The 27,357-nt window shown below is 35.2% G+C and overlaps 1 protein-coding gene across 7 annotated transcripts in view; it reads left to right on the forward strand.

The window, feature by feature from the left end:
- SMG7 (SMG7 nonsense mediated mRNA decay factor) overlaps positions 1 to 27,357 on the forward strand; it is a 91,074-nt gene that overhangs the window by 55,686 nt on the left and 8,031 nt on the right. For 4 of the 7 annotated variants that reach the window (XM_031937016.1, XM_023501819.2, XM_012547723.3 and 1 more), the window contains exons 5-17: positions 8,740 to 8,911; positions 10,186 to 10,257; positions 11,777 to 11,927; positions 12,372 to 12,507; positions 14,396 to 14,558; positions 14,863 to 15,019; positions 17,410 to 17,480; positions 18,200 to 18,260; positions 20,933 to 21,052; positions 21,536 to 21,962; positions 24,267 to 24,411; positions 25,036 to 25,418; positions 26,344 to 26,712. In XM_031937016.1, coding sequence (XP_031792876.1) covers positions 8,740 to 8,911; positions 10,186 to 10,257; positions 11,777 to 11,927; positions 12,372 to 12,507; positions 14,396 to 14,558; positions 14,863 to 15,019; positions 17,410 to 17,480; positions 18,200 to 18,260; positions 20,933 to 21,052; positions 21,536 to 21,962; positions 24,267 to 24,411; positions 25,036 to 25,418; positions 26,344 to 26,712 — 2,427 coding nt within the window. The remainder of the gene's footprint in view (positions 1 to 8,739; positions 8,912 to 10,185; positions 10,258 to 11,776; positions 11,928 to 12,371; positions 12,508 to 14,395; positions 14,559 to 14,862; positions 15,020 to 17,409; positions 17,481 to 18,199; positions 18,261 to 20,932; positions 21,053 to 21,535; positions 21,963 to 24,266; positions 24,412 to 25,035; positions 25,419 to 26,343; positions 26,713 to 27,357) is intronic. The other 3 variants (XM_031937017.1, XM_012547725.3, XM_031937018.1) reach the window with 2 other exon arrangements.

Consider the following 27,357-nt stretch of genomic DNA (forward strand, 5'->3'; position numbering starts at 1 on the left):
TATACAATCTAGATCACTTGCCCCACCTCAAAAGCTTTCTGTGTCTTTGTGACTTTCTTCATGAAACTATGGTTGATTTCTTACCTCTTAATTTCTGGAATGATCTTTTTTCCTCAAGCCTCATATAACACTTTACATTTATTTGTGTAATATTGCCTTATAGCATTCCTTATGTTTTCTTAAATGTTTGTTTCTTATGTGAATATAGGGATATAGGGCCTGGACCTATAATTTTTCATTGGCATGCAGAGCTTTTGCATTAGGATATTCCTTCTATGAATGCAGGTCAGCATCTTCTCTGTAACTTGGTCCTGGAGACTTGTGCAGAGTAATGAAAGGCTAAGTAACTTAGACCTAGTTCTCTAGGCATTGTGTATCAGACATAGCTTAAATTCAAGTCTTCCTGTCTTATTCCATGCTACTTTTCACTCTGACTAAAATAAATACTTAATTAAGTTTGTTAACTATTTCAACTAATTTTTTGATTGATTCTTTAAGTATACCATCATCTCATCTGCAAAAAAATATTCCTCATTGTCTTTTAATTTCTTCAGTCTCTTTTTATTGTCTTATTGCCATAGCTAGTATTTCTAGTACAATATTGGTGATTGATGGGCATCCTTGCTTCAGGGGTAAACTTAGATCTTATTGGGAAGACTTCTAGCACTTACATACTTGATGATGGTTTATATGCATATAACTTATCATGTTAAGTAAAGTTTCATTTATTCCTGTGCTTTCTAATGTTTTTAATAGGAATGAGTTAAATTTTAAAAGCTTTTTCTGCATTTGATAACTGTTGAGTTTTAGGTTTTTTTTTGGGGGGGGGGGGGCAGGGGTGTTGTTGATGAAGTCAGTTATTCTCATGTTTTTCCTATTATTAAACCAGCCCTACATTTCTGGTATAAATCCCACCTGGTCATGGTGTATGATCTTTGTGATATGTTGCTCTAATCTCCTTGCTTATATTTTATTTAAGGTTTTTACATTAATATTCACTGAGGAAATTGGTTTATACCTGTCTTTTCTCTGTTTTTGCTCTTCTGGGTTTAAGTATTAGCATCATGTTTGTGTTGTAAAAGGAATTTGGTGGGGCTTTTTACCTAATTTTCCTAATTGTTCTTTAAATGTTTCGGTAGAATTCATTTATGAATCCTTTTGGTACTGGGGATTTTTTTCGCATTGAGAACTTGTTCAATTTCTTCTTCTAAGATAGAATTATTTAAGAATTCTATTTCCTCTTCTGTTAATTTGGGTGATTTATATTTTTGTAAATATCCATTTTATATAGATTGTTAGATTTGTTGGCATATAATTAGACAAAATAGCTTCCGATGATTGCTCTAATTTCCTTTTTATTGGTGGTGGTCACCCTTGTCATTTTTAATAGTTATTTTGGTTTTCCTCTTTAGTTTTTTTAATATTGATTTAACCATTGGTTTTATCTATTTTTTGTGTGTTTTATTTGGTCCCCCTCCCCAAAGCAACTCTTAGGTTTATTAGTTCAGTGGTTTTCTTTCATTTTTATTAATATCTTTGATTTTGGGGGGGATTTTGTCATTTAATTTGGGGTTTTTAATTTGCCCTTTTTCTAAAAGTTTTTTTTAGTTTCATCCCCAATTCATTGATCTATTCTTTCCTTCTTTTGTTGATATAAGCATTTAAAGATTCAAATTTTCTCTGTTGTTGTTGTATTGGCTCCATCCTATAAATTTTGGTGTATTGTTTAATTGTTGTCATTCTCTTTAATGAAATTATTGTTTCTACGAGTAATTCTCATTTTTTAGGATTTGTTTTTTGTTTCCACAGCCCTTTATTAATTTATTGCATCATGATCTGAAAAGGATGCATTTAATATATCTGCTTTTCTGCATTTAGTTGTGAGATTTTTATGCCTTAATATATAATCAGTTTTTGTGTAGATGTATTTGAAATTTAATATCTTTTTATGTTAACTTGTACAGTGTACAAATATTATTAAAATACTCTTGCGCAGGTGAGCACTTTCTCTTTTATATATTTGTGTGTATGTGTATCTCTCTCTACACACACACACGCACCCCATATCTTTAACTATGTCAGGAACAGCTGTTTCTAAATAATTTACCAAACTGACTTTTAAATAAGACTTTATCTGGTATCTTTGAGGAACCAGATGTTCTGTTGAAATGAATTTTTTGTGTAATTACAACTTACCTTGAGTAACGAAAATTGAAGTTGGTTTTGGTGGAATTGAAAAAAATATATTTTATGTAATTCCACCTTCTAATTAATTTTTACTGATTTCTTTTGTGTTTTTCTATCATGTTTATGAATATTTTCTTTTTTCTCCTATTGTAACAAAGTTCAACAAAATCAACTAATACATAAATCAAGAATAATATTTATGGGATGTTTTATTTCCATAGTTTTCCAGTTCTGCAGTAAAGGGAAAGAGTATAGTTTGTTTCTTTAAATTATTCTTGATCAAACTTGATCATTAGTATTATATAGTTTCAGTTTTATTTAATTTTTTTTTCTTTCCATTCATTGTGTGTGTGTGTGTGTGTTTGTTTGTGTGTGTGTTTCCTAGTTCTACTTCCATTACTTTATATCCATTTATGAAAACTAATTATAGTTCAATGTATTCTTCTCAGAAGCACAGAATTTGAGAATTAGAAAGGGCCTCAATAACCCTCTAGTCCAAACTACATCTGATATTATTCTTTACTCTAAAATACCTGGCAGGTTGTTTTGAAGACTTCTATTGAGTAAGAGAGGCAGCCCATTTAATTCGTAAAGGGCTCTAATTTATAGAAAAGTTTTCAGTACAGCAAGCCTACATTTTCCTCTATGCTTTTTCCATCTAATATTCTAGTTCTTCCATCTATATTTCACGTCAACCCATCAAAAAATTTGAAAATAATTATCTTTACTGCATGCTAAACAGCCCCAGTTGTTTTAACAGGTCCATATGGAATAGAATCGGGGTTCTTTCCCATTCTTATAGCTTTCCTCTGTAAAATCACCAGCATATAAATGTTTTAGATGGTGATGCCCAGAACTGAACACTAATTCAGAAATGGTCTGACTATACATGCGAGTACAGAGAAATGATCATTACCTATTCTTGGAAGTTACATTTCTTTCATTGGGACCTGAGGTGGCTTTATAAGTCTTATGGATACTGTATTGTGTTGCTTAAACACACAGACAAATAGTCATCTAAATATGGGTTTTCCATCTTTACCTTATAAAGAGAATTTTTTTGAACCTATATATAAGATTTTATGTTATACCTGTTGCATTTGATATTAGGGAGTCCAGTCTGGTGCTCTTTGAACATCTTGACTTATTTTGACAGTCATTTTAATGTATTAGTTCATCCTCTTTGCTTTGTGTCATTTACAGACTTGATGAGTATGGCATGTCTATCTTCATATTCATTGTTAATAAAAAAAATATTAAGCTGTATTGTGTCTAAGCCCAAATCTCCTAAGGCAGCAGTCCACTGGAGACTGCCTGCCAAATTGACATTGAGCCATTTAATATTTTGCTTTGAGTCAGAAGCTGTTCAACCAATTACAAATTATCTAATTATATTTTTTTCTATGGATACTGTGTAATTCTTCATTATTTCCACAAGAGTGTCAATTGCTTTGCTAAACAAATAATATTTATAGCATTCCCTGTTTATTTCTTATGACCGACCATTCAATGCTTTCTTCAGCAGATGGCAATAAACTTACTTTTAGTGTATCTTGATGATTTCAAGTCGCCATTGGGAATATCATTTAATACACTGTTTTATTAGGTGGTAGTAGCTTCTAAGAATATTAAAATATGATATATGGAACTTTTAAGCCCATATTTTCTTGGTTGCATTTTTTTTAATAGCTTTTTATTTTTCAAAATATGTGCAAAGATAGTTTGCAAAGTAAGTTGCAAAATCTTGTATTATACCTTTTTTCTCCCTACCTTCCTTCTACCCCTTGCCATAGACAGCAAGCAATCCAGTATAGGTTAAACATGTATAATTCTTCTAAACATATTTTCATATTCATTGTGCTGTGCAAGAAAAATCAGATCAAAATAAACCTAAATTTCTAAAGCCTAAAATCCTGGGAAGTGGGTGGAGTGGAGTTCTTGTATATGTTGCAGTTTTTGTGTTTCTTTGATTACTGTTAACTCTTACTACACTTATATTTGTCAGTATACCTAAGTGTAGAATATTTTTGCTTTTTAAACTCTTATTTCCTATTTCCAGTTTGAGATTTCCAATCTACTCACCTTCTTTTCTATCTTCTAATTTGAGGTTTTTATTCTGTTCTAGGCTGAGAAATCAGATAAAGTAATTCTTTTCAAAATGAGAAATTTCTTGAAGGAGAGTCTGAGTGATAGCAAAGCTCTATGACAGCTCTTTCACAACTCAGGCTTTTGCTTTTGGCTTTGTTCTTAGCAGTTTTTGGGGGGTGGGGTTTTATATAGATGACATTATGTTGGAGTGGGTAGCATAATCGATGGGATTAGGGAGATCTGGGTTCCAATTCCAGTTTTGCTACTGATTATTCATGTGATTTCAAAGGCAAATCTCTGGTTTTTCCAGGTCTTAATTTCTTTTCTTTTCTTTTTTTTTTTTTTTAATAGCCTTTTATTTACAGGATATATACATGGGTAACTTTACAGCATTAACAATTGCCAAAGGTCTTAATTTCTTAACAATGTACTGAGAGACTCAGAATATCTGATCTTCAGTTCCTTCCATTTACCCACCAATGCATTATAATTGCTGTTACCATTTCCATATTATTTTCCCCAACTTTCTCAACCTTCTCAGAGCTTGAATATTCTTCTTAAAAAAAAAAAAAAAAAGACAATTATTCAACTTTTCTCATCCTAAAAGTTGCCTTATAATTCTACTTGAGCTTTTTATAGATACAGTTACACCACAGAAATCATCATCTCACAGAAAAGTATTACCTCTAAGAACTAGAATGTTTAAAATTCCATTATACTCTGTTATATGTACTTATTGCTCATATTGTGAATTCTAGGCCCCTGGCAGTCATTACTTTATTCCACTTCAGTTTCTATCAGTTTGCCTTCACTTCTGTCATTGACCCCTATAACCTGCCCCTTTAATATTTCACCAATTGCTGCCCTAGAATCCCTAGTTTCCTTTACTTTTCTTTATTTTCAGCATATGGATTTCCAATTCTTGGTACTGGATTTTTCTGGTCCTGCTCTAGAACTAGCAAATAATTATGACTCATGAAGTCAAGTTGATCATACATGTTGAACATACCCATCTATGTCTCATTCTTTGCTGTGGTTATTTCAAACCCTTTCTTCCCTTCCTTTCTTTTCCTTCTCCCTTCTCTCTCTCCCTCTCTATCCCCCTTAAAATGCCCCTTATTACTCAAATCTGAAGTAGGTGATCTTAAGTTTCTTAGTGAACTAAAGAACATCTACTGTGTTACTTGCCTCCCCTATTACATTCCTAAAATATCACCATTCTTGTCCGTTTCTTATTATAGAAGAGGAGGTAAGTGATTTGTACCCTTCACTGGTAGTTCCTGTTTCTTCCTCTTTTCTCTAGTATTTGCTTTCACTGTTATTCCTTTTATCATCTCTTCCAGTGTTTCTTTCCTGTATCCCAGTATGTGACATAATGGTTTCATTAGGTGCTTAGATAACCTGCAAGCTGGTTATAATTACATTTCCTAGAGACTTCCTCGCTCATTCCAGTGCTAAAAAGCTGTGTGATATTTTATTTTGGCCCATTTATCTATCTTCTTCATTTCTCAAGTTGTCCATACCTAATTGCACTTTTCTGCTTACCCTGTCTTCTGTTTTTGTCAGACTTTTGCCTCCATCATTCTCCTGGAGCTGCCCATTCAGAGGTCCACTCTTGGCTTGCCAATGGTCACAGACTATGGCTTTTACCAGTCTGTATCCTTCTTGTTGACTTCACTTACTAGATACTTTCTTCCTTTGGTTTCAGAGTCGCATGTTTTCCTGTTCTGACAACTACTCATTCCTTCACTTTTCCTTGTCCGAACCCCCTTAACTTTTCTGTACTATCAAGGTACCATTACTTTCATTTCCCATAGCTTGTACAGTGAGCTTTTCCCCATTTTGGGGGTCAGTTTTTATTTCTCCCTGATCTTCCCCAGACACTCCCCTCACATCTGGAAAATCCATGTAAAATTTTTTGGCCATCCTTTCCAGAGAAGTTGTTCAAATTTCTTTTTCTTTTCTATGGGGTATGTATAGTATTTTATTGTAAGTTTGGGTTAGCTATTTGGTTATAGGCTGTTATCTGTTGTTTTCCACATTTGTGGCTTCTATAGAACTCCCATAAAATTCCCTTTTGATTTCTTATGCTGACCTAGGATATATAGGAACCATGGTGGGGAAAGTTGTGATGTAGAAAGAATAGGCTGTATTACCACCAGTATGCAGATGACTTAGAAATAATACAAATCTTTTTCCTGCCCTTAGATTAATCCTGAACCACTAGATTCTCATTTTTAATTGGATATTTTACTGTCATCTTAAACTCATATAGTCATAAATGCTTCTTTTTTCTTCTCCATTTCAAACCAATTCAAATAATCTTTCCAGCATTTTCTGAATACTATAACACTCTCTATATACTTTTCTTTGTTCCTGTTCCTGCTCTGGTAAATCAATTATGGACCTTTCTCCCAAATCACATTATCACACTAGAACAATGGGTGTCAGACTCAAATAGAAACAGGAATTTGCCCACAGCATAATGATTTAGGAAACCTCCAATTAGCATTATGAACTATACTGTATTTTTATTTATGGTATAAAAGATTGCCCAATTATAACATCTCTAGTTAAGCTTCGTGAAAAAAAGCACTGTGGTTTATTTTCTATTTCCCTAGCATGGTGTGTCTTATGTTTGTTGTAGACAGATTATTTAGATCATCTTTACCATTCATCTCTGCATTCATCTAATTTTCTATATTGACTGGCCACTTAGAATCTCCCAGATTATTTTCTGTGAAGGAACTACTACTACTAGCCAGGAAACATTAATAAGTAAAAAGCAGAATAAACAGGACCCAGGAGGTAGACACTTAATGTTTATTGAATTGAATATAATTAAATTGTGGGATTTTTAAAGAGGATGCCACTTTTCATTATCAGAATTAGTTGTAATTCCAAATGTTATCACAGAAAACAACTGTAGTTATTCTCTATTAATGATATAGTTTGTTCATTTAATATTCATTTAATTTAAGTTCATTTAATAAGTATAGATTAATCTAGAAATGTCATGAAAGTGATGTGTATTGGTAAAAATCAGCATTGTCTATGGTTAAGGCTTCATTCTATGGATAAAATCCCAAATTACTTCCACATAGATTTTTCTGGGACTATTAGTTAAGAGAAATACATATAAATTTAATGGCATGAATAATTGATAGCTGCCAAAGAGAGATGATTTTTGAAACCTTATATCTTGAGGAGATAATATGATACAGTGAAAGTGTGCTGAATTTGAAGTTAGAAAACTTTATTGTGTGCCTAAATGCTAAGAAATGTACTAAGTGCTGAAAATAAAAATTGTGGCTGAGAGAGTCCCTGCACTTGAGGAGCTTACAATCTAATTGGGGAAAATACACAAAAGGTAAGCTGAAAGGATGGGAGGAAGGTCGAGAAGTGAGAGATTTTCTGTCATAGTGCAGCCAGGGGGAAATGAACTCTTTGTCTCTGGAAGTTCATGCCTCTGCCCTCATTTTAGGGGGACAGTAAATAGTGTTGAAGTATGAATACCAAGATTGAGTCAGTTGGTGATGAAGTTTTGCAGTCATCAAGTTCTTAGGTCATGGAGTCAGAAAAGTCCCAAAGGACTTGAGCCAGGTGGGAAATGAGATTGGATGTAATCCTAGTTTTCCCACTGCTTACTAGATGGCTTTGAACAAATCCCATGACTTGTTCCTGTCTTTGTGGTAGCTCACGTATAAAACTGAGGGCCCTTAACTCAGTGACTTAGAAAGTCTCTTCCAGCTTTAAATCTTTTCATCATATTAGCTTTTTTTTCAGCTTTATTATCAGTTTGCTATGGACACTATAATTATCTTCCTTTCTTACTGCCTCTGGATTTCTGTTTTTATTAAACGTAACTCATAACTATCTCATTTCAGTTTTGTTTTGTTTTTATTCCTTGTCTTTGGGTACTTGGTGGGTATTAAATGCAAGTGCTGTCTATAAGTACGATGAATTCCTGAATACTACAGATCATTAGATGCCATTCACTCTGACAGCTTATAACTTGTGATAAATAAAAGTGGTTTCCAATGAGCTAGATACATACCTAAATGTTTTCCCAGGATTTTTGCTTTTTCCAAAAAGCCTTAGATTTATTTTTTTGTTATATCATTTTTATTTAAATGTCTTAGTGGTTTACTGAGGTTAAGTTTAATTTTATGGAAGATTTCAAAACTCATTAAAAGTATGCAGATAGATATTTTAGAATTTTAACAATTGCAGAAAGCCATTTTTTTCATGAACTCATGTCTTTGGATATTTTCCTGGATTTCTGAAAAATTAATGAACGAAGAATTAGTTTTTGATGAGTAAATACAGGTTCTTCTGTTTTTCTTCTGATTTTTAATCAGTGTTCTACTAGGTATGTCATATTTAAACTGTATAATTACTTGTAGAAACTTTTATGGAAAAATGTTTCATCTTTTAAATCTGTCATTTTTATCTCTCTTTTAGTTGTTACAGGAGCTGTGCACAGTATTTAATGTAGATTTACCTTGCCGTGTGAAGTCTTCCCAGTTGGGAATTATCAGCAATAAACAGACGCATACCAGCGCCATAGTGAAGCCACAGTCTAGCTCCTGCTCATATATCTGCCAGCACTGCCTCGTTCACCTTGGAGACATTGGTGAGCCATTGAAGTAAAAAGATCGTTGAGATGCTCGTTTTTTTTCCCTTGGAGTATAATCCTAGAAAGAAACCTGTCTACTTCAACCAACTGGCAACTTAGCCAGGCATTCTGAATTGAGGGTGATGTGAAATGTGTTTAAGGAATGTAGAATCTCTTAGTACTTCGGAATAGGCTTAAACTAGAAGTCCTTGAAAAACGCAACTTCCACATCAATAAAAATCTTATGCAGACTAAGCAAAGGGACAGAGTTGCTCTTAAGTATATAGTAAATAGAAAAAAGTTAATGTTAGACTTTTCAAAATATCCTAAGATAGTCTAAGTAAGCTACACTTTTATGACTAGTAAAGGATTTTTCTCATTCTATTATTTCTTTTAGAAACTAACTTAGGTTATTATTCCTATTTATTGATTCACTAGGAATTAGTAATTTTTAAAGTTTTATTTCCTTCAAAATATCATTTAGAAAAGAATTTGTTTCTTATGTGTTTATTTTAGCCGAGTGCTTTACTCCTCTTGTTTTTCTGCAACTTGTCTATTCCTTTAAAGGTGACCTAAAATGGTTATAAAATAAATTAACTATAGGATTATGTATTAGCTGTCCTAAAATAGCAAGTGAGGGAAAGATTGAATTTAAGTTAGCATTTTTTTTAAGGTCTTTTGATGTCCATAGCATTGGCTCGATGAAGAGTCATGTAAAAATTAGCATGAGATTCTGCTATCTGTAGGAGAGGCTAAAGAAGTGGTGTGTTTGTGAGTTGTTCTTGCTTTAATTGTATTTTTTGCACACACATCCTTTATATCCCAAAAGGGATTTGGAGGCATTTTAAAAATCACGTTGAGATTTTAAAGAAATAAACTATTTGCCAGATCATATTGTATAGTGTTTTTTGTTTTGTTTTGTTTTTAAGTGCCATATAAAATCACCCCTTCTTGTGGGCCGGCTCCAGGTCACCAGCATAGTCCATAATGGGAGCTGGTGATGCATGACACTGGAGGACCTGAAAATGGGGGCTAGGTAAGCTTTAAAATTGGTTACATGCTGAATGTCCCAAATAATAGAAGAAAATGGACACTTCACACATAATCCTACAGTTAATTTATTTTAAACTATTTATATGCTCTCTCTGTAATAAGTCGTAAGTAAATTGTATTATATTAATAGTCTGTAGAATTTTAAACTACTAGGCAGGCAATTTGGGGAAATTCGGAAAGGAAAGGAAGTTTTAGTGTTTTGTTTGTTCAATATATATATTTTTTTCCCCTGCTTTTAGCCCGCTATAGAAACCAGACCAGCCAGGCAGAGTCCTACTATAGGCATGCAGCTCAGCTTGTCCCCTCCAATGGTGAGTCTGCATCTTGTTAAGACTAAAAAAGCAGTTGGATTCCTGTTCCATATGAAGAAATTACTCCTGAATATTTTTAAAGGCTTATTTTCAATTTCATAGCAATAATTTATGAGAGACATTGTGTATTGGAGAACAGAGAACTATTCTTGAAGCCAGGAAGACTTGGACAAATCATTGAAACTCCAAGTGCTGTGGATAACTTTCTGACACTGTAATTTAGAGAAGGTGTCAGCTTATATTGATAGAGGGAGTTCTCTCTATTACTGAAGACAGATCTGGTTCCTCTTCTTAACATGTGGGTGTGTGGCACAGTGAAAACAAATATTGGATATGCACCTAGTTTCAAATCCTCTCTTTTCCATTTGCTTTTGTGGCTTTACATAAATTCCCACCTTTCTCTTGACTCAGTTTTCCTCATTTGTAAAATGTGTGAATTGAACTAATTAATATCTAAAGTTTCTTTCAGTTCTAAACCTATGGTCTTGTATGACTTTTCTTTCTAAATTTGTGTCACTATTAACCATATTAACAAATGGTGGATTTTATTTTTGATCAAACAAGTTATAAAGTAGATGTTCCTCAGTCAGTTCTCAAACTGTTTCTAAAAACTTTTAACTTCCTTGGTCTCTGAAAGGATTATTTTCTTTTAGTTTTAATTCTCTCTTTTTTTTTTTCCTCCTGGAAATTTTAAAGTACTTGCCACTATAAGCCTGTAAAATTGTTTTTGTTTATCATGACATTCCTTTTAATTAAGGGTTTTTGAATTAAGAAAGTTTTAACAAGAATTAAGTACTACTCATTTTTTATCAGTTCTTGTTAAGTTACATCTTAACCAAATTAGCTCCTCCAAAAAGGGTCTTTTGAGACTTTGGGGTCCTTTATAATTTGCTCTACTTCAGTTAGATAACAAGCAGGAAAGTATAATCTGCTTTTTGGGAACCTAAATTTAGGGCTGGAAGCTATCTAGTTCAGCTCTACTATCTACCCATTTATTTATTTGTAATTAAACTTCTGTTTTCCCCCAGTTAGCAGAATTTTATTTTAATCATTCAGGAATGTGCCAGTTGAAAATATGAGAAAAACAGAACCCATTACAAGCCTGTATACTCAAAACAAATTTCCACATAAGCTATGTCCACAAACATTTATTTTCTAATGCATTCATAATCACCTCTTTATAGGTGAGAACATTGAGGGCTCCAGAAATGAAGGGCCTTGTTCAAGGTCACACATGGACAGTAAGTGGCAGAGCTAGCTATATCTGAGGGCCAAATTGTCCTGTTTGTTCCAAATCCAACTTTCTTTTTCTGGACTACACCTTTTCCATATGTATGTTCTTCAAGGCCACTTGTACAGGGCCATGCTTAGCTCATGAAATTCTTTATTTGCATGTTGAATAATAAGTTTGGAATTTCTAGATTTGGGGTTTGAATTATAAGATTGCTTTCTTGTAGATACTTGATATCTGGTAGATACTTGACAGCTTCATAAATTAAGGATATATTTCTTCCCTTAGGTCAGCCTTACAATCAATTGGCTATTTTAGCTTCTTCCAAAGGAGACCATCTGACCACAATTTTCTACTACTGCAGAAGCATTGCTGTGAAGTTTCCTTTCCCAGCTGCCTCCACTAATCTTCAAAAAGCACTTTCTAAAGCACTGGAAAGGTTTGCCCAACTTCTTTTGGGACACATTTTGTTTTCCTCTATTGTTGGCCTAGCTGTACATTTTTGTCTTTGCTACATTTTCACATCTCACATTCATATGGCACTTTCAGGCTTACAAATAAGACAACTTCATCTGATCTGCTTAACGTTTTTGTTTTAGCATGAAGTGTCGGTGTAATCGATTTGTATGTGTTCAGTAGAGTAGATAAGGAGGGGAAAATTAGAGAAATGTCTAAACTTCATCTATTGGGATATATAGGTACATTCGGTCATATTTTATACTGTTTTTATTGAGAAATACACTCAGTTCCACAAAGGACTCTACTGTTTCATTTGCTTATAAAGATCTAATTTGTGTTGGAAACCTTTAAGAGATGGTCATTTTTGCTATTTAAGACTAAAAAAAGTTTGTTGTTTGTTTTCTTTTTCCCCTTTATGTTACAGCCGGGATGAGGTGAAAACTAGATGGGGTGTTTCTGACTTCATCAAAGCCTTTATTAAATTCCATGGTCACGTGTATCTGAGCAAGAGTTTAGAGAAGCTAAGCCCTCTTCGAGAGAAATTGGAGGAACAGTTTAAGGTCAGAGCACAAGGAAGCAAAATTTTTTATTATTTTTAAATCCAAAAATATGAGATTGGGTTAAGCTTGAAGAAAGGTCTCCTAATTTTAATATTTCATCCTGACCCACAATAACAAAGTATTACAGCCTCTTGTTCCAACATGGAAGAAAGCAATTCTTTTACTGGGGAACTGCCAAATAACAGATATATGCAAAGGACAGTTTCTTTCTTAATCCCACGAATATGGCTGTTCCACCATTCTAAAGAATTGCTTTTGACTGTCCTAGTGTTCATGATTTGTGTGTAAGGAGGAAATACAAATTGTCTCATTTGCTAAATGATCTTTGTTCGACTTACATATTCACTTGATGTAGAATGAATTTATTGGGAAGGAAATTAGCATGCAATCTCTTGCATTTATTGAGAGAATAACCAAATTCAGTCTTGTACAATATTGCCCCTCTTTACATGTGTATATTTATTCTGAATATTTTTAATAAGTCTGGGGAAATGCTGCATAATTATTTCTTCTGATATAACTACAAAAACATTTAATTATAGTCTTTTATGTCAAAGATCTTGAAAGCTGGCTGAAGAACTTACCTATCTTCCAAGTGTCTTAGGGTCAAAGACAATTCACACAAAATTGTGTATGATGATCATTCAACAAACATTGATAGAGAACTAATTTTGGGACAAGTGCCATGCTAAGCTGATTGGGATGGATACATTCAGTACTAAAATTTGTACCAAAGCTTTTAGCATCTCCTACTTTTTCTGCTAATTTTTAGTGGGCTAATCCCTGCCCAACCAAATTTTAACATTATTTCTATTACTAAAGTAGGTTGTAATGAGAGATCATGGAGTCTTCTTTTGGAAAAATTTTTAGAAATTTAGTTCTCATAGATTATGAAGGTCCCATTCAGCTTTGAATCTATGAAAAACATTCCTGTTCACGTGAATCTCATTGCATAAGATAGGCCTATCTTAAACCATAAGAATTGGGAGGGAAGAAAAGGGAAGGAGAGGGATTAGTTATTGAAGCATTAAAAGAATTTCTCTTAGAGATAGTCTTAACAGTAAGATTTCTTTTGCTTATTTTGGGTTTTTTGGCTTTCAAATTTTGGTTACAGATCATTAAATGACTTGATTCTCAGACTTGTGTGAAGAAGCCATGTTTTTCTCACCTCTTTTTCCACTTTTCCTAAATTTCCACTTTTCCTAAAACCATATGCAAATAGTTTATAAGACAATAAACATTATAAAGCGTTTAAGTTGAATTGTTGAATTTCAAATCATTTTTTAAACATTTTCAAAGTGAGGTTTTGGGGAACCCACCTTACTATATTATTTTTGCCAAAATTAAAGATTAAATTTAAAAATAATGAATTCTAGTACTAAATACAAAGTTGTCACAGTCCTGTGCAAATTGATTATGGTGTGGGCTTTTGAGACCCTGGAGGTAGGGGTGGGAGAAAAGAGAGTACTGTTTTTATTGATTAACTTGTAATATTGTTTCTTGGATATTTCTTTGTTTGTTTAATTATTTATTGGTCCTGAGCTCTAAAAAACCATGCTAAATTTTCCCTTATATTTTCTTCTCAGATGTATATTAAAAATCTCACCTTTTCTGCAAGTATTATAGGGCAGTTTAATTATCAACCTCTCATATAATTTCACTTCTCTGACAGTTTATTTCTTCAGCCAAGAATCAGCATGAGCCCTTTCAGTGTAAATCAAAATACTGAGTTTTAAAAGTTACAGCAATAGGATTTAAAATGAAACCATTTTCTTCTCTGGCCATATTTATGCAGCCATAAGTACATTTTAACCAATTTAATTGCTTGTGTTAAAGATGGATCTTATTCTTGATTTTACATATACAAGTATTCCTGTCTGTTTTTCAGAGATTGCTATTCCAAAAAGCATTCAACTCTCAACAGCTAGTTCACGTCACTGTCATTAACCTGTTTCAACTTCATCATCTACGTGACTTTAGCAATGAAACTGAACAACACAGTTATAGCCAGGATGAGCAACTGTGTTGGACGCAGCTATTGGCCCTCTTTAGTGAGTATTAAAATATCTAAATTTGGTATGTTCCTTTCCTAGCTCTTATGTTGGACACATCAGAAACGGAATGTTGCTAGTCTTTTTCATTATAGTGGCAGTGAGTGACTTCTTTTAAATAAGTTTTTTTTTTTAAACAATGTTCATGCTCATGAAACACAATTGGTTCCATTAGCCTCTCATTAGTGTTTTCTCTGTAGTTTAACAGAATATAGCAAAAGGTTAATAATAATTACTTTATTTATTTGGATTGACATACTGTTTCACATCTCTTTGTGTTCTTTTTCTCTCCCCTCCCCCCAAGTCTCTTTTCTTGGCATCCTGTGCAAGTGCCCTCTTCAGAATGAGTATCAGGAGGAATCATGCAGTGCATATCCCCTTCCTGCTGTCAAGGTCTCAATGGACTGGCTCAAACTTAGACCCAGTGTCTTTCAGGAGGCTGTGGTTGATGAAAGACAGTAGTAAGTGTAATAAAAGTTGGTGTGAAGAGAAATTCTGATTTGTATGATATTCATAAATATTCTAAAACACCACAATGGTTAAATAATAAATGGTGTTGAATGTTTTGGATATTCTTGGAAAAGAGGAGTGAACACTTTATTTTTATATTTTTTTAAAATTTCTGATGTAAAAACATCCTAAGAATATGTGACCCACTCCTACCCCCTTTTATCCTCAAAGATGATTCATCTTGTTGCCAGCTTGGGGGAAGGTGCGGGAAGTACTTCCATTTTTCAAGTTTATTTCTTAAACATTTACAAAACACCTGAGTATGTCTATTTGGAAGTTACAGAAAATAGAAAAAGTGTATTTTTTCCCTTTATCGTTCACAAAAAGCTGTTGCTGTTACTATTATTAATATTCAAAAGTAGCTTGGAGAGAAACTTAATGTAAAGTCATTGTTGACTGATTGCCTACTTGCTAGCTTTAGAGCATTTCTACATTTAAGTTTTGTTGAATTTATTGTGATAAATTAAAATATGATTTGCCCCCTGGTCATTTTTCCCAGGAAGCCCCAATATTTAAAGGTTATATACAAAGTGATGGGAGACTCTTAGGGGGAAAAAAATTATGAAAACGAGCTTTTCTTTCTTACAGGATTGGGAAATAGATTTTTGTTTGGTAACCTAAAATTTAAACCTCTTTACCAGTGTTCAGTTACTAAAATTGACCTAGCCAAGATTAAGATCCCATTGTCATTCTATTTATATTCTTTTATATCTTTCAAGCTTGCAGTTTTAGTCTTTATCATTTTGGACAGATTCACAGGCAGGCCTTAGTAGTATATAATTCTGTGAATTTGATAATTTTGTCTTCATTGGCATTCATAGAGTATGTTCTCTTCTTCTATATAATTGTTTTTTCTACTATCCTGATTTATACAGTTCTCTCTTCTCTCCAACTTAACTACTTAATCTTCTTGCAACTGTAATTAATAATGTTTGGAATTCTGTGATTTGTCAGGGAATTGTCTGGTGTTTGTGAGCTGGAATTTAGAGTTTTTTTCTAAAATGACTTTTTTTTTTCCCCTGTAAAGTAGCTGATGCCTTTCATCCAAGCTCTACTATGCTAAACTTGTATAAAAGGGTAGTAGACTAAACAGAAGAGCCCTTTATGTACTTCAGCTTGAAATGATGAGAAAATAACTTTGAATTGTGTTTTGAGAATTAAAATCATGTACATAGTCGAAGTATCTTTGACTTCAAATAATTTAGGCCATACATTTTCAATTTATAGATTCTCTCCCCCATTCCCACCCTTAGGGAGAATAAATTCTGTCCCAAGGAACACTGATGTTATGCAGATTTTTTTTTTCTTTGTAGAAAGCAAATTAATATTAGTACTCCAAGGCAATGTACCCACAAATAAATTAATCTGTTTTCTATAATTTTTTTCTCTTGAGAACTCATTTTTCTTCCATAAAAACATTGTGTCCCTCATTGCAGTCTGAAAATTCTTTTTAAAGCCATTAAGTTTTGCAACTGTTTCTTGTTTTTATGGTACCTTACATCCCAAGTATCTTCAGCAGAAACTCACATTGAAAGATGTTTTGAAAACTAACTATAGTAGCAGAGTATATTCTTTAAGATGTTTAATCATTTGCCTCATGCCCATTTTTCAAGATAGGCATTTAATAGAATCCAGAAAAGAGCCACTGGGGAGGGAAGAGAAGGGAGGGGGCAGGGCGCCACAGGAGCAAGGGAGGGGCTCTGGTCAAATTTTCATTTTTTCCTCACTACTCAAATATTGGTGTGTGTTTGAAGAATACCAATAACTTTAATAGCCAGAGATTCAATTTCATCTCTAACAGCTGATAACCCTCTATGGCTTTGAGCAAGTTGTGACTTCTCTGGGGGGTCTGAGTTTTTCTTCCTATGTACAATAAGAGTATGCGAATGTTTGGCACTTGGATTTCCTTCCAACTCTAGTTCTCTAATGATATTATTATTTAAAGAAGAAATTGCATATTTATTTATACAAGCAATAACACATGCCCTATATGATCACATCCATAGGATATTAGAACTTTATTGCTCAAAAATGATATGAAAAAAGTGCTTTAAAAGTCTTAAATGAGATGTCATAAAGCAGAATTTTCCATGTGAAATTCAGCTTTCAATATTTGAACCAAAATGATTAGTTTCTTCATTTGTCTTTTAGGCTTCCACTATGAAAATTGGACCATTTAAATTCATCTTATTTCTAGACGATCTTGTAAATATTGTTTTAGAGAATTAGAAGCTTTATATTGAGGGGGGGAAATATGTGAAACTAAGGTCTATAGAGATAATTGTATGGTTGATCAGGATATAGTTCCAAGAAATATAAAAATGATATCTTTGATTTCCAGCATTTGGCCCTGGCTGATCTCTCTTCTAAACAGCTTCCAACCCCATGAAGAAGATCTCTCCAGCACAAATGGTGAGAATTTTTCTACTTTTTTCTGTTTTTCAATAAATAATAACAGTTTTAAAGCCAAATTGATGAATCTTAGGGGTTACTCTAATTTAGTTGTAGGAGTCATGTTCTAATTTGTATTTTGGGTTTTTGTCTGTATGGTTCATATGTTTGTTTGTAACCTCCTGAAAGACCTAGGTCTTTGATTTTCACCTTTTGTGTGCTCAGCTTTGAGGATAAGGCCTTTTACAGATGCCATGTAAATAATAAAGGCTTGAATAAATAATTATTAAATTGAATCTTTAGTTTCTCAAGAGGTGTATCCTTTGCTCTGAGCAGGTACAAATTGTTCTCCAGTGTTATCCCATGGATCTTCACTTATTATCCATATACTTCTCTCATTCTTTCCACTTAATCACCATACATTATGATGTAGCAAATGTTGGTTTGGAGAAATCATTTTAGTTACCTAGAATTCTAGTTTCCCATTTACCAACTTCTCAGGTTAGGCATAGTGTTTGTAAATACCATTTTGACGTGTTTGAAAATTGTTCTGTTTTTTCTTTTTTCTTTTTCTTTTTTTAGAGCAAAGACCCATAACTATATATAACCTTTGAAAAGAAGTTCATCATTTGTTTACTTCTCAAGCTATACTATGTTCTGAATTTTTTTGTTTCTTTAATAAGAGTGAATTAATATAAATTTCCTGTGTCAGTTTTTTCATTTGTTTATTTGCTTTTTAGCTACTCCACTTCCAGAAGAGTTTGAGCTACAGGGATTCTTAGCACTAAGACCTTCTTTCAGGTAGGTGGCATTGTTATTAATGTTGATATTATTAAAATGAAGAGGAAAAAATCATTTCTGGTGGAGAGGGAGAGGACTTTGATGTGCCTCCCTACTATAAACTATATAGATGCAGCCTAATAGTGAGGACTCATGGTCATTGACACATGACTATATGACACTATGATTATATATATGACACATGACAACAGGAGTATAACACAAATAGAAAATACTCAATTATATAGTATAGAATGTAAGAGAAAATAGTTTGGTTTTATCACAAGCAATTCACATTGAGCATAATTTTTATGCTTTTCTAGAAACTGAGGAAATATAAATATTAAAAATTATACATTTGAGAATTATCTGTTTGCTATATTTCTCATGTAATTTCAGTAATAATAATAAAAGCATGGTAATTTCAGTAATAGTGGTAAAGCATACTGCAAGCACAGCATGAAATTTTAAAGGATTTTATTTAGTCTAGTTTTAATTAAGCCTCTGAGGGCAGGTTTTATCTTTTGTCTCTGCATTAACTTGACTGTGAAATAAGAAGCTTCTAAAAGTCAAGTATTAAAGCTATTTAGTAAACATAAATGGGAAAACGTGTATGCAAAATGAGCAATATGGGAAATTTTTATTCAGAGAGGGGTATAGATGAGAAAATATAATTCATTTAATGTAAATACAATATATCTTAGTATCCTGGTTGTTTTGAAGTGTTCTTAATATTTTCCATCAGCTATTTTCCCCATCCCTTTCCTTTTTCTTTTTAAAAATTTAAATGCATGATATCTGGTTCTGTATTATACACAATAAAACTTAATTCATTCAGATTCCACTTGCATAGGCAGGCAAAGGATTAACCACAAATTTACTTTTATTTAAGAGAAGTTTACTAAACATTCTTATAGATAATAAAGGTTTATTCAGCACCTGCCATAGGTGGGCTAAGAACTGTACTAAATGCAGTTTTTCTCCTCTTCTCTTTATTCCTCCTTATTCCCATAAGGGGATAGATAGGCAGAAAGCCTTACTTTAAGGAGTTTACAGATAGGAGAGCTAAGATGCAAATGACTCCTTACAAACAAATTATATACAGGATGATTTGGGAAAATCCTAAAATTGAGAGATATATATGGATGGGGAAAGGTTTCTTGGATAAAGTGAAAATTTAGATCTGACGAGAGGGAAGTTAGTAAAGTTTTTGAGAAATGTCAAAATAAAAATTTTTCACATATTATGGAGTATGTGGTACAAATGATTGACATGGAAATTAAAAATCATTCTCATCTTTTATTTCTTGTCTTATCACAATTAGAGTATGAGTTCCAAGGGAGCAAAAACTTGGTTTTTTGTTTGTTTTTTGTTTGTTTTTGGTATTCCCGGTCCTTATTAGTGCTTATTGTTTGGCACATTGTTATCGCTTAAAAAATGCCTTTTCTTTCATTTATTCATCTGTTCATGAAAGTGGTTTAGCCAAGGGAGAATCCTCTCTCTCCTCTTTCCTGATTTACTAGTACTATTAATCCACAAGTATAGACTTGACTTCTCAATTACCAATATTTGCACAAAGTTTATGATTTTTACTCACCAAAACCATGTAAGAGGGAAATAACTACCTATGTGAGGTATATGTTAAAGGTTTTCCTATCCAATTTTTAGCTCTTGGCGACTTATTACAATTGGGAGGCTAAGTGACATAGTAGATAGGGCGCCAGGTCTGGGGTTTGGGAAGACTCATCTTTCTCAGTTATAAACTGGCTTCAGACACTACCTATATGACATTGGACAAGTCACTTCAATGTTTGCCTCAATTTCCTCATCTATAAAATGAGCTGGAGAAGAAAATGGAAAACCACTCTAGGATCTCTTTCAAGAAAACACCAAGGTCACAGAGAGTTAGATGTGGGTGAAAAAGATTGAATGATAAAAACAACAAACATATGTTAGAGTTGACAAAGACCAGAAAAATATTTAGCTATCTACTTAATAGATGTTGCATAGTCATTAAGATTTTCTTTTTCATAATATATTTATCTCCCACATTTGTTATTTCTATATACTTTCTGTGTTCATACTTGTGAAGTATCAGCAGTATTTCTTAAAAATGAGGCTCATAATAACAAGTTACATAGTTACATGATTATATACTCTAGGTATAATCTAAGGGAGTTATAATCTGATTGGGTTATACAAAATCCCAGATTACTAGCATGCAGGAAAAAGCTTTGTTAAATTAAAAGGTATGGAAGTGCAATCTTACAGCTCCATGCACTTCTCTAAGAGAGAAGTAAAACTATTGCTTTAATATAATGGATTATTAAAGTTTAATTCTTTCTGCACTAATTAATCATTTGTACGTTGTGTAGTTGATTAACTTCAGTAAATTCTGAGAGTTCATCGCCTTGGGCAGAGCACAGAATTTTAGAAATAAAAGGAACTTAAGATGTCATTTAGTTCTATCACCTCATTTTATAGGAAGCTTAATGATACAGGGCTAAAGCAGTTTGCCCCATGTCATACAGCCAGTTTGTAGCAGAATAAGGAATCTCCTAAAAATAGTTACCATTTTTTTTTTTTTAATCGGAAGTCATTTAAATTAGGTTTCCCCAACAAATGTTGTGCAAAAGATCAAAATGAGGTCTGCAGCTCATTTTGTTTTCTGTTTGCTTACGCTGTTTTTTTAGGAACTTAGATTTCTCCAAAGGCCACCAAGGGATTACAGGAGACAAAGAGGGACAACAGTGGCGAATTCGCCAACAACGTTTGATCTCCATAGGCAAATGGATTGCTGATAATCAGCCAAGGTATCTATCTATCCCCAGGGTTTTGGTGTCCTTTTTACCTGTCTCCTTGTTGAAGATGGTTTTTAGCCTGGTTATAGTTGTAATGAAAAGACCAAAATCGAAATTGACTTTTATGATAATACCAGATTTAACCAGGGACCAGTTTATATTCCCCCTGATGCACAATGCAGTCACACACACACACACACACACACACACACACACACACACACACACGTGGGGCTGTGGGTGTGTATAGTAAAGAAAACAGACTGGGGGTGGGGTGGGTGTATAAAGCTCTGGAGGATGAAGAAGAATACTTCAAGCCACAGGGTGACTGGAACTTACTTGCTAACTCAACCAGACATTCTTGTATTTGGGTCTTTGCAGCATGGATATATAGTAGGGCTACATTGACTGGCTATTAAATTTTATACACAATTCAGTTATGACTTGGTAGGTTTGCAGTTTTCATGTATGGATTTATCTTTACTTCTCTTTTAGGCTGATTCAATGTGAAAATGAGGTAGGGAAATTGTTGTTTATCACAGAGATCCCAGAGTTATTACTAGAAGATTCCAGTGAAGCCAAAGAGAACCTTGTTCTTCAAGAAGCATCCCTCGTGGAGTCCCTGCCTGTGGAAGGGAGCCCAGGGCTAAAATCCGTGCTATCTACGGGCAGAAGTGTGAGCACCAACTGTGACACCACGGAGAAGCCCATGGTCACCTTCAAGGAGAACATTAAGCCTCGAGAGGTGAACAGAGAACAAGGAAGAAGCTACCCACCCAAAGAGGTGAGAAGGGACTATAGCAAAGGCATAGCAGTTACTAAAAGTGATGGAAAGAAGGACAACAACAAGAGGAAAAATGAGACCAAGAAATGCACCTTAGAGAAGTTGCAGGAAACGGGAAAGCAGAGTGTGGCGGTGCAGGTAAGATGCATTTGAATAAAATGTAGAAGAAGGACTTGTCAGGAACCAGAGCTTTAGTTGTGCCCCAATCCTGCCTGGTGGCCAAAGGACGATCTGCAGTCTTCCACTCAGGGCTAAGGTACATTGGAGCTAGAGGGAAAGCTGTGGGAGGAGGTTGCTTTAGTAACCTTGTAGGGCTTAGAATTTGAGTATGATTCTGATTCAGTCTGTGTTTATAGAAGGATACAAATAGCACTGATTTTTGGCCCCATTTGAGTCTAGTTGTTGGGTTTCAATGAATTAGCCAACAATTTAGACTTGGTATAGACTTAGTTGTCTATTATACTAGCAGCTATAGAGTAGTCTTCTTGGAAAGTATAAATCCTAATTGTAAGTGCTATTATGGTGGAAGTTTTTTTCTCTGATTCCCAGATAGAACCACCAAATCCCTATAAAAATAAAATTAAAGTTCTAATAGTCTCTTTACACTTAACTGTTTAAAGAGTTTGTTGACGGACATGAGAATTCTTGACACATCCATCCTCACTTAATACAGCTTGGGAGGACATAATGTTTTATGTGGGAGTATAATATCACTGCTAGATTAATCTTGAATTTTCTTAACATAGATATAGTTTTAAGCTTTAATCAATTTAAACTGAACACCCTTATTGCTAGTTCTTGAGCTAAATCTTTTGCTTTTTCTGCCATTTTTGTTGATAATCTTAAGGGTTTTTTTTTTTTTTTTAAATCATGTTCATTTCTGCATGTGTACATGTGAAGGCGATATATACTCATATATATACATACATACATACATACATACATACATGCTTCTACCTCTTTCTTCTCTTTATGCAACCCCCTTTACCCCACCCACCCCAGCTATACTTTGTAACAGAGTTTTTGACCCCCAACCATGTCAGCAAAACTAATAAAAAAGATCAATCAAACTGGATAGTATGTCATATGTGGAAGTACATTTTTTTTTAATGTTTTCTTTAGAGCCAACCTGTATCACTATGATTGTACTTAATTCAGTTATTTATATATGTTTTATTTTTCCATTTTCATTGTTGGAGCACTGTATATTTATTTTCCCTTCCTGCTTTTACTTCACTTTGCTTCAGTTCATATAAATCTTCTCATTTGTTGAATTAACTCTTTCTGATGCTGGTTTGTTAACTTTTGTTGCAAGCTTAAAGTAAGAACAGGAACCTTGAGATTTGGTGTAAGGTGGGAATAAGGGAAAGAACCAGCCAACCAAAGCACTAGAGAGCCAAGAATTGGGAGTAAAGACAAGCATCTGACTTGCCAGCCTTTTATTACAACTTTCCTCCCCCAGGTCCAGGCTTGAGATTATCCTTTTTTATTTCCTAGCCAACCCAAACCTGCCTGCCCAGCCTGTGGCTTATGTTTGTCAAACTTAACACCCCCTGAATCTCTGCAAGTCTCCTGTGCACTCTGTTGTCACTGCTACTATCAGTCTCCTGCCACTGATAAACCAAACTGCCGAGAATCTAAAGTGCCACTTTGAATCGAGGGGTTGAGTCAAGGACCCCAGCTCTGGCTGTTGAGACCTGAACCCCTCCAGTTGTGTGTGCACACAGTTGTGACATCAGTCTGGAGGAGGTTGGTGTCAGGGTGGGAAGGTGAGGGGGAATGACTGGTGGTCAGAGCTTGATGGTACAAAATTTGCCTGAGCCATGTGAGAGGCAGCAGTGGGGAAGCAGAACGTGCTGGATGTAAAACCAACCGTGTGGCTCTGAGCCACCCACCAGCTGTGCCTTTGGGCAAGGCAGGGCACTTCTCTGAACCTCAGTTTCCTCATTTGCAAAATGAACAAGTTGGACTAGATTTCTGCATTGCCTTCCATCACCAAATTTGCGGTCTTTCAAATCAGTCTGAAGGGTAGAAGTTTACTGACCCGAGGCTAAATCAAATAGTTATTTTTATATGCTCTGAATGAGTAAAATGATTTGTATAAAAGTAGATAATTTTTGTTGGGTAAATTTATGTCCAGATAGCATGTAAATTTATGTCCAGATAGCATGTAATTTTGGGGGGAACATTAATTGTTTTCTCATTCTGAGTGCCTGTGAATTAGATTAAAAAATAATTCTACTGTATAATGCATTGCCTATGGTAAACATTTAAATGTTTGTTGATTTTAAATGTTAGAGCAATGATAGTTGAAATGCCTTCTTCAAAAGTAGGTCCTTCTTTTTCAACCCTAACTTTTAGTTTCTTTTAAGTGTTAGTTGCCAGTTTGCATTTTTAAACGGCATTTTAGAAAAATTGTCCTGTTGCTTCTTTCTGTTTTAGGTAAAATCTCAAACTGAATTAAGGAAGACCCCAGTGTCTGAAGCTAGAAAAACACCTGTAACTCAGACCCCAAGTCAGGCAAGCAATTCCCAGTTCATCCCTATACATCACCCAGGAGCCTTCCCTCCCCTTCCCAGTCGACCAGGTAAAACCATTTATTCTCTGAAATCTCTTCTTTTGAGGGCAAGGAATATTATCTTCTTTATCCTTGAATTTCTCCCTGGGTCAGTTAGCATCATCCCTTAGATAATACTAGGTGGTTATTAAATATTTGTCCTGTGATACAGCTTATCTTTTTATCTAATTCTTATTGTATGAAAGGGTATTCTTGAGAACAAATGCAGGGTCAATTCTTTATCACCAAATGTCAAAGTCAGAAAGTATCTTCTTTATACTTTGGAGCTTTGTTTTGTAACATTCCTTTCTGTGTACTAATATCTGTATGTAGTATTTAAGTTTTGCTACCAATGGACAGCAGAAACTTCTTTAAAAAGCATAAGAGCATTTCCTGCTTATCATTGTCAAAATTGAACAATAAGTAAACTCTCAGAAAGTAGGTTTCCTGAAGAATTGCCCATACTCTTTATGTAATGTTTGAGAATAAGATGAAAATTGATTATACATTGTGCCTTCATCTCATCAAATCATTTCATCTGTTGGATGCTAGAGATGAAAAATGGCAAACTGCCCTCTCTTATGTTGTTCTGCATGCCATTCTGGAGGACTCGCTCCCTTGAGCTAAGCGATCTTCTTTTTTTCTATTTTAAAGGGTTCCCACCCCCAGCATATGTTATCCCCCCTCCTGTGGCATTCCCTATGGGCTCAGGTTACACCTTCCCAGCTGGTGTTTCTGTCCCAGGAACCTATCTTCAGCCTACAGCTCACTCTCCAGCAGGAAACCAGGTGCAAGCTGGGAAACAGTCCCACATTCCTTACAGCCAGCAACGGCCCTCTGGACCAGGGCCAATGAACCAGGGACCTCAACAGTCACAGCCACCTTCTCAACAATCCCTTTCATCTTTACCAGCTCAGCCAACAGCACAGTCTTCAGGCCAATTGCAGGTCCAGGCCCTGGCTCAGCAACAGCAGTCTCCCACAAAGGCTGTGCAGGCTTTGGGGAAAAGCCCTCCTCATCACTCTGGATTCCAACAGGTAAAATTTAAATGGAAAGTGCAGTAGTTACATCAGCACACCTGTGACAGGGAAGAAATAGTTAACTAAAACTAATTTGTATACTATGTTTCCCATCACTGACGTGGATTCGACAATTTGTCAGGAAATGTTTATTAAGTGTCTGCTTCATAGCAGGCACCGGACAAAGCACTGAAGATACGGAGGGAGGCAAAAGCCACTCCCTGCACAGCCTGCAAAGATGCACAAATAAGCTGGTCAGAGTCAATGGGAGATAGTCAACAGAGAGGCCATATTTCATCTAAGAAAGTTTCTGACCAACTGGGCTTGGCCTCATGCTGGAAGAATTCTTTAGTCTTGGCTCCTGTTTTTTCCTGCTACTCCTGTCTCTTCTTGTTTCCCTTTTGCTTTTAAAGCCTTTTTTTTTTTTTTTTTGAGTTTTCTCTTAATATTTGCATATGTTTACATGAAACAGGAGAAATGGCACCTTTCCTGATCTCAGGGTGTCGAATGAGTGAGGTTGACAGCTGCCAACTTTGTCAGTGCTGTCTGTACGAGGGGCAAGACAGCTCGACCTCCGGGATGGTGGGGTCATGAGGGAGATCTTAAACACCTTGGAGCTTCATGCTCTAAAGACACGTAAGCATGACAGAATAGAAAGAGAAGGCCCAGAAGTCTGGGCTGTGCCTTTGGTGAGGCCCTCCCCCTTGGCCAGGCCTCTCAGCTTGCTCTTCTGTATAATTCTGGTCCCTTCTAGCTAGAGTATTCTCCTTCCCCCTCTTCCCCAGTTTCTGGGAAGCTCAGCCCTACTGAAAAACCAATAAGGTAATTCATTGAAAAGAATCTACAGTAGTCTAAAATGCCATGGATTCTGTAGTTTCCTTTTTGTCATGAAGCAACATTAACATGATAGAGTTATCTTGGGTAAAATCCATTTCATTTTCAGTATCAGGCAGATGCTTCCAAACAGCTGTGGAATCCACCTCAGGTCCAAGGTCCGTTAGGGAAGATCATGCCTGTGAAGCAGCCCTACTACCTGCAGACCCAAGACTCCCTGAAACTGTTTGAGCCGTCCTTGCAACCTCCTGTAATGCAACAGCAGCCTCTAGAGAAAAAAATGAAGCCTTTCACCATGGAGCCATATAACCAGAATTCCTCCGAAGTCAAAGTCCCAGAATTTTACTGGGATCCCAGTTACAACATGGCCGATAACCGAGCAGTGATGACCCAGCAAGCCAATGTGGACCGTCGCAGCAAAAGGCCCCCCGGAGTCTTTCCTTCGGAGCAGGACCCTGTGCCCAGGATGCCATTCGAGGTGAGCATGCTTTTATCTCCACAGTCAGAGGCCCTGGTTTGTGGAGAGCTCTTTGGAACTGCTGTACCAAAAGCCGCAGAACCAAGGCCTAGGACCATGGACTTGGATCCAGTTCTATTATTTGGTGCCAAAGAACTGATAGGTTGGAGTGTTGTGATGATTCCTTACCAATTTTTATTGCCATAGTAAAGATGTTCTGGCAGAAAATCCGTTTGTAGCACATGGCATCTTAGAACAACAAATAAGTGACATGGGACTAACCCAATAGGGCTGACTTGAGTATTATGTAAAAACAGGATTATAGGATCACTCCATTTTTTAAACCAGAAGTTTTCTTGATAGGAACAGGGTCAACTGGTTATTTATGACTGCCTGTCTTTGCCCCATCTCCTGCACAGACATGAGTAAAGGGGAGCTGCTTGTGCCCCTGCTAGTTCACTTGCTGCCAGGCCCCTGGATCTATAGCATGTTTTTAATTTTACAGTTGCAGTCCCTTTCCTCACACCATCAAGGCAATGGCCTGGGTTTCTGCTCAGTGCTTGTTGTCATCTCTCTTCCTGTTTGGGCTGTTGTCTTGTTCTCTGCTTACCATCTCTGCATCACCATGTTTCCCACCCACTAGAACCCTCTTCTTCTCCCTTGCCT

Source organism: Sarcophilus harrisii, chromosome 4, assembly GCF_902635505.1.
Source record: "Sarcophilus harrisii chromosome 4, mSarHar1.11, whole genome shotgun sequence".
NCBI classification, from domain to species: domain Eukaryota; kingdom Metazoa; phylum Chordata; class Mammalia; order Dasyuromorphia; family Dasyuridae; genus Sarcophilus; species Sarcophilus harrisii.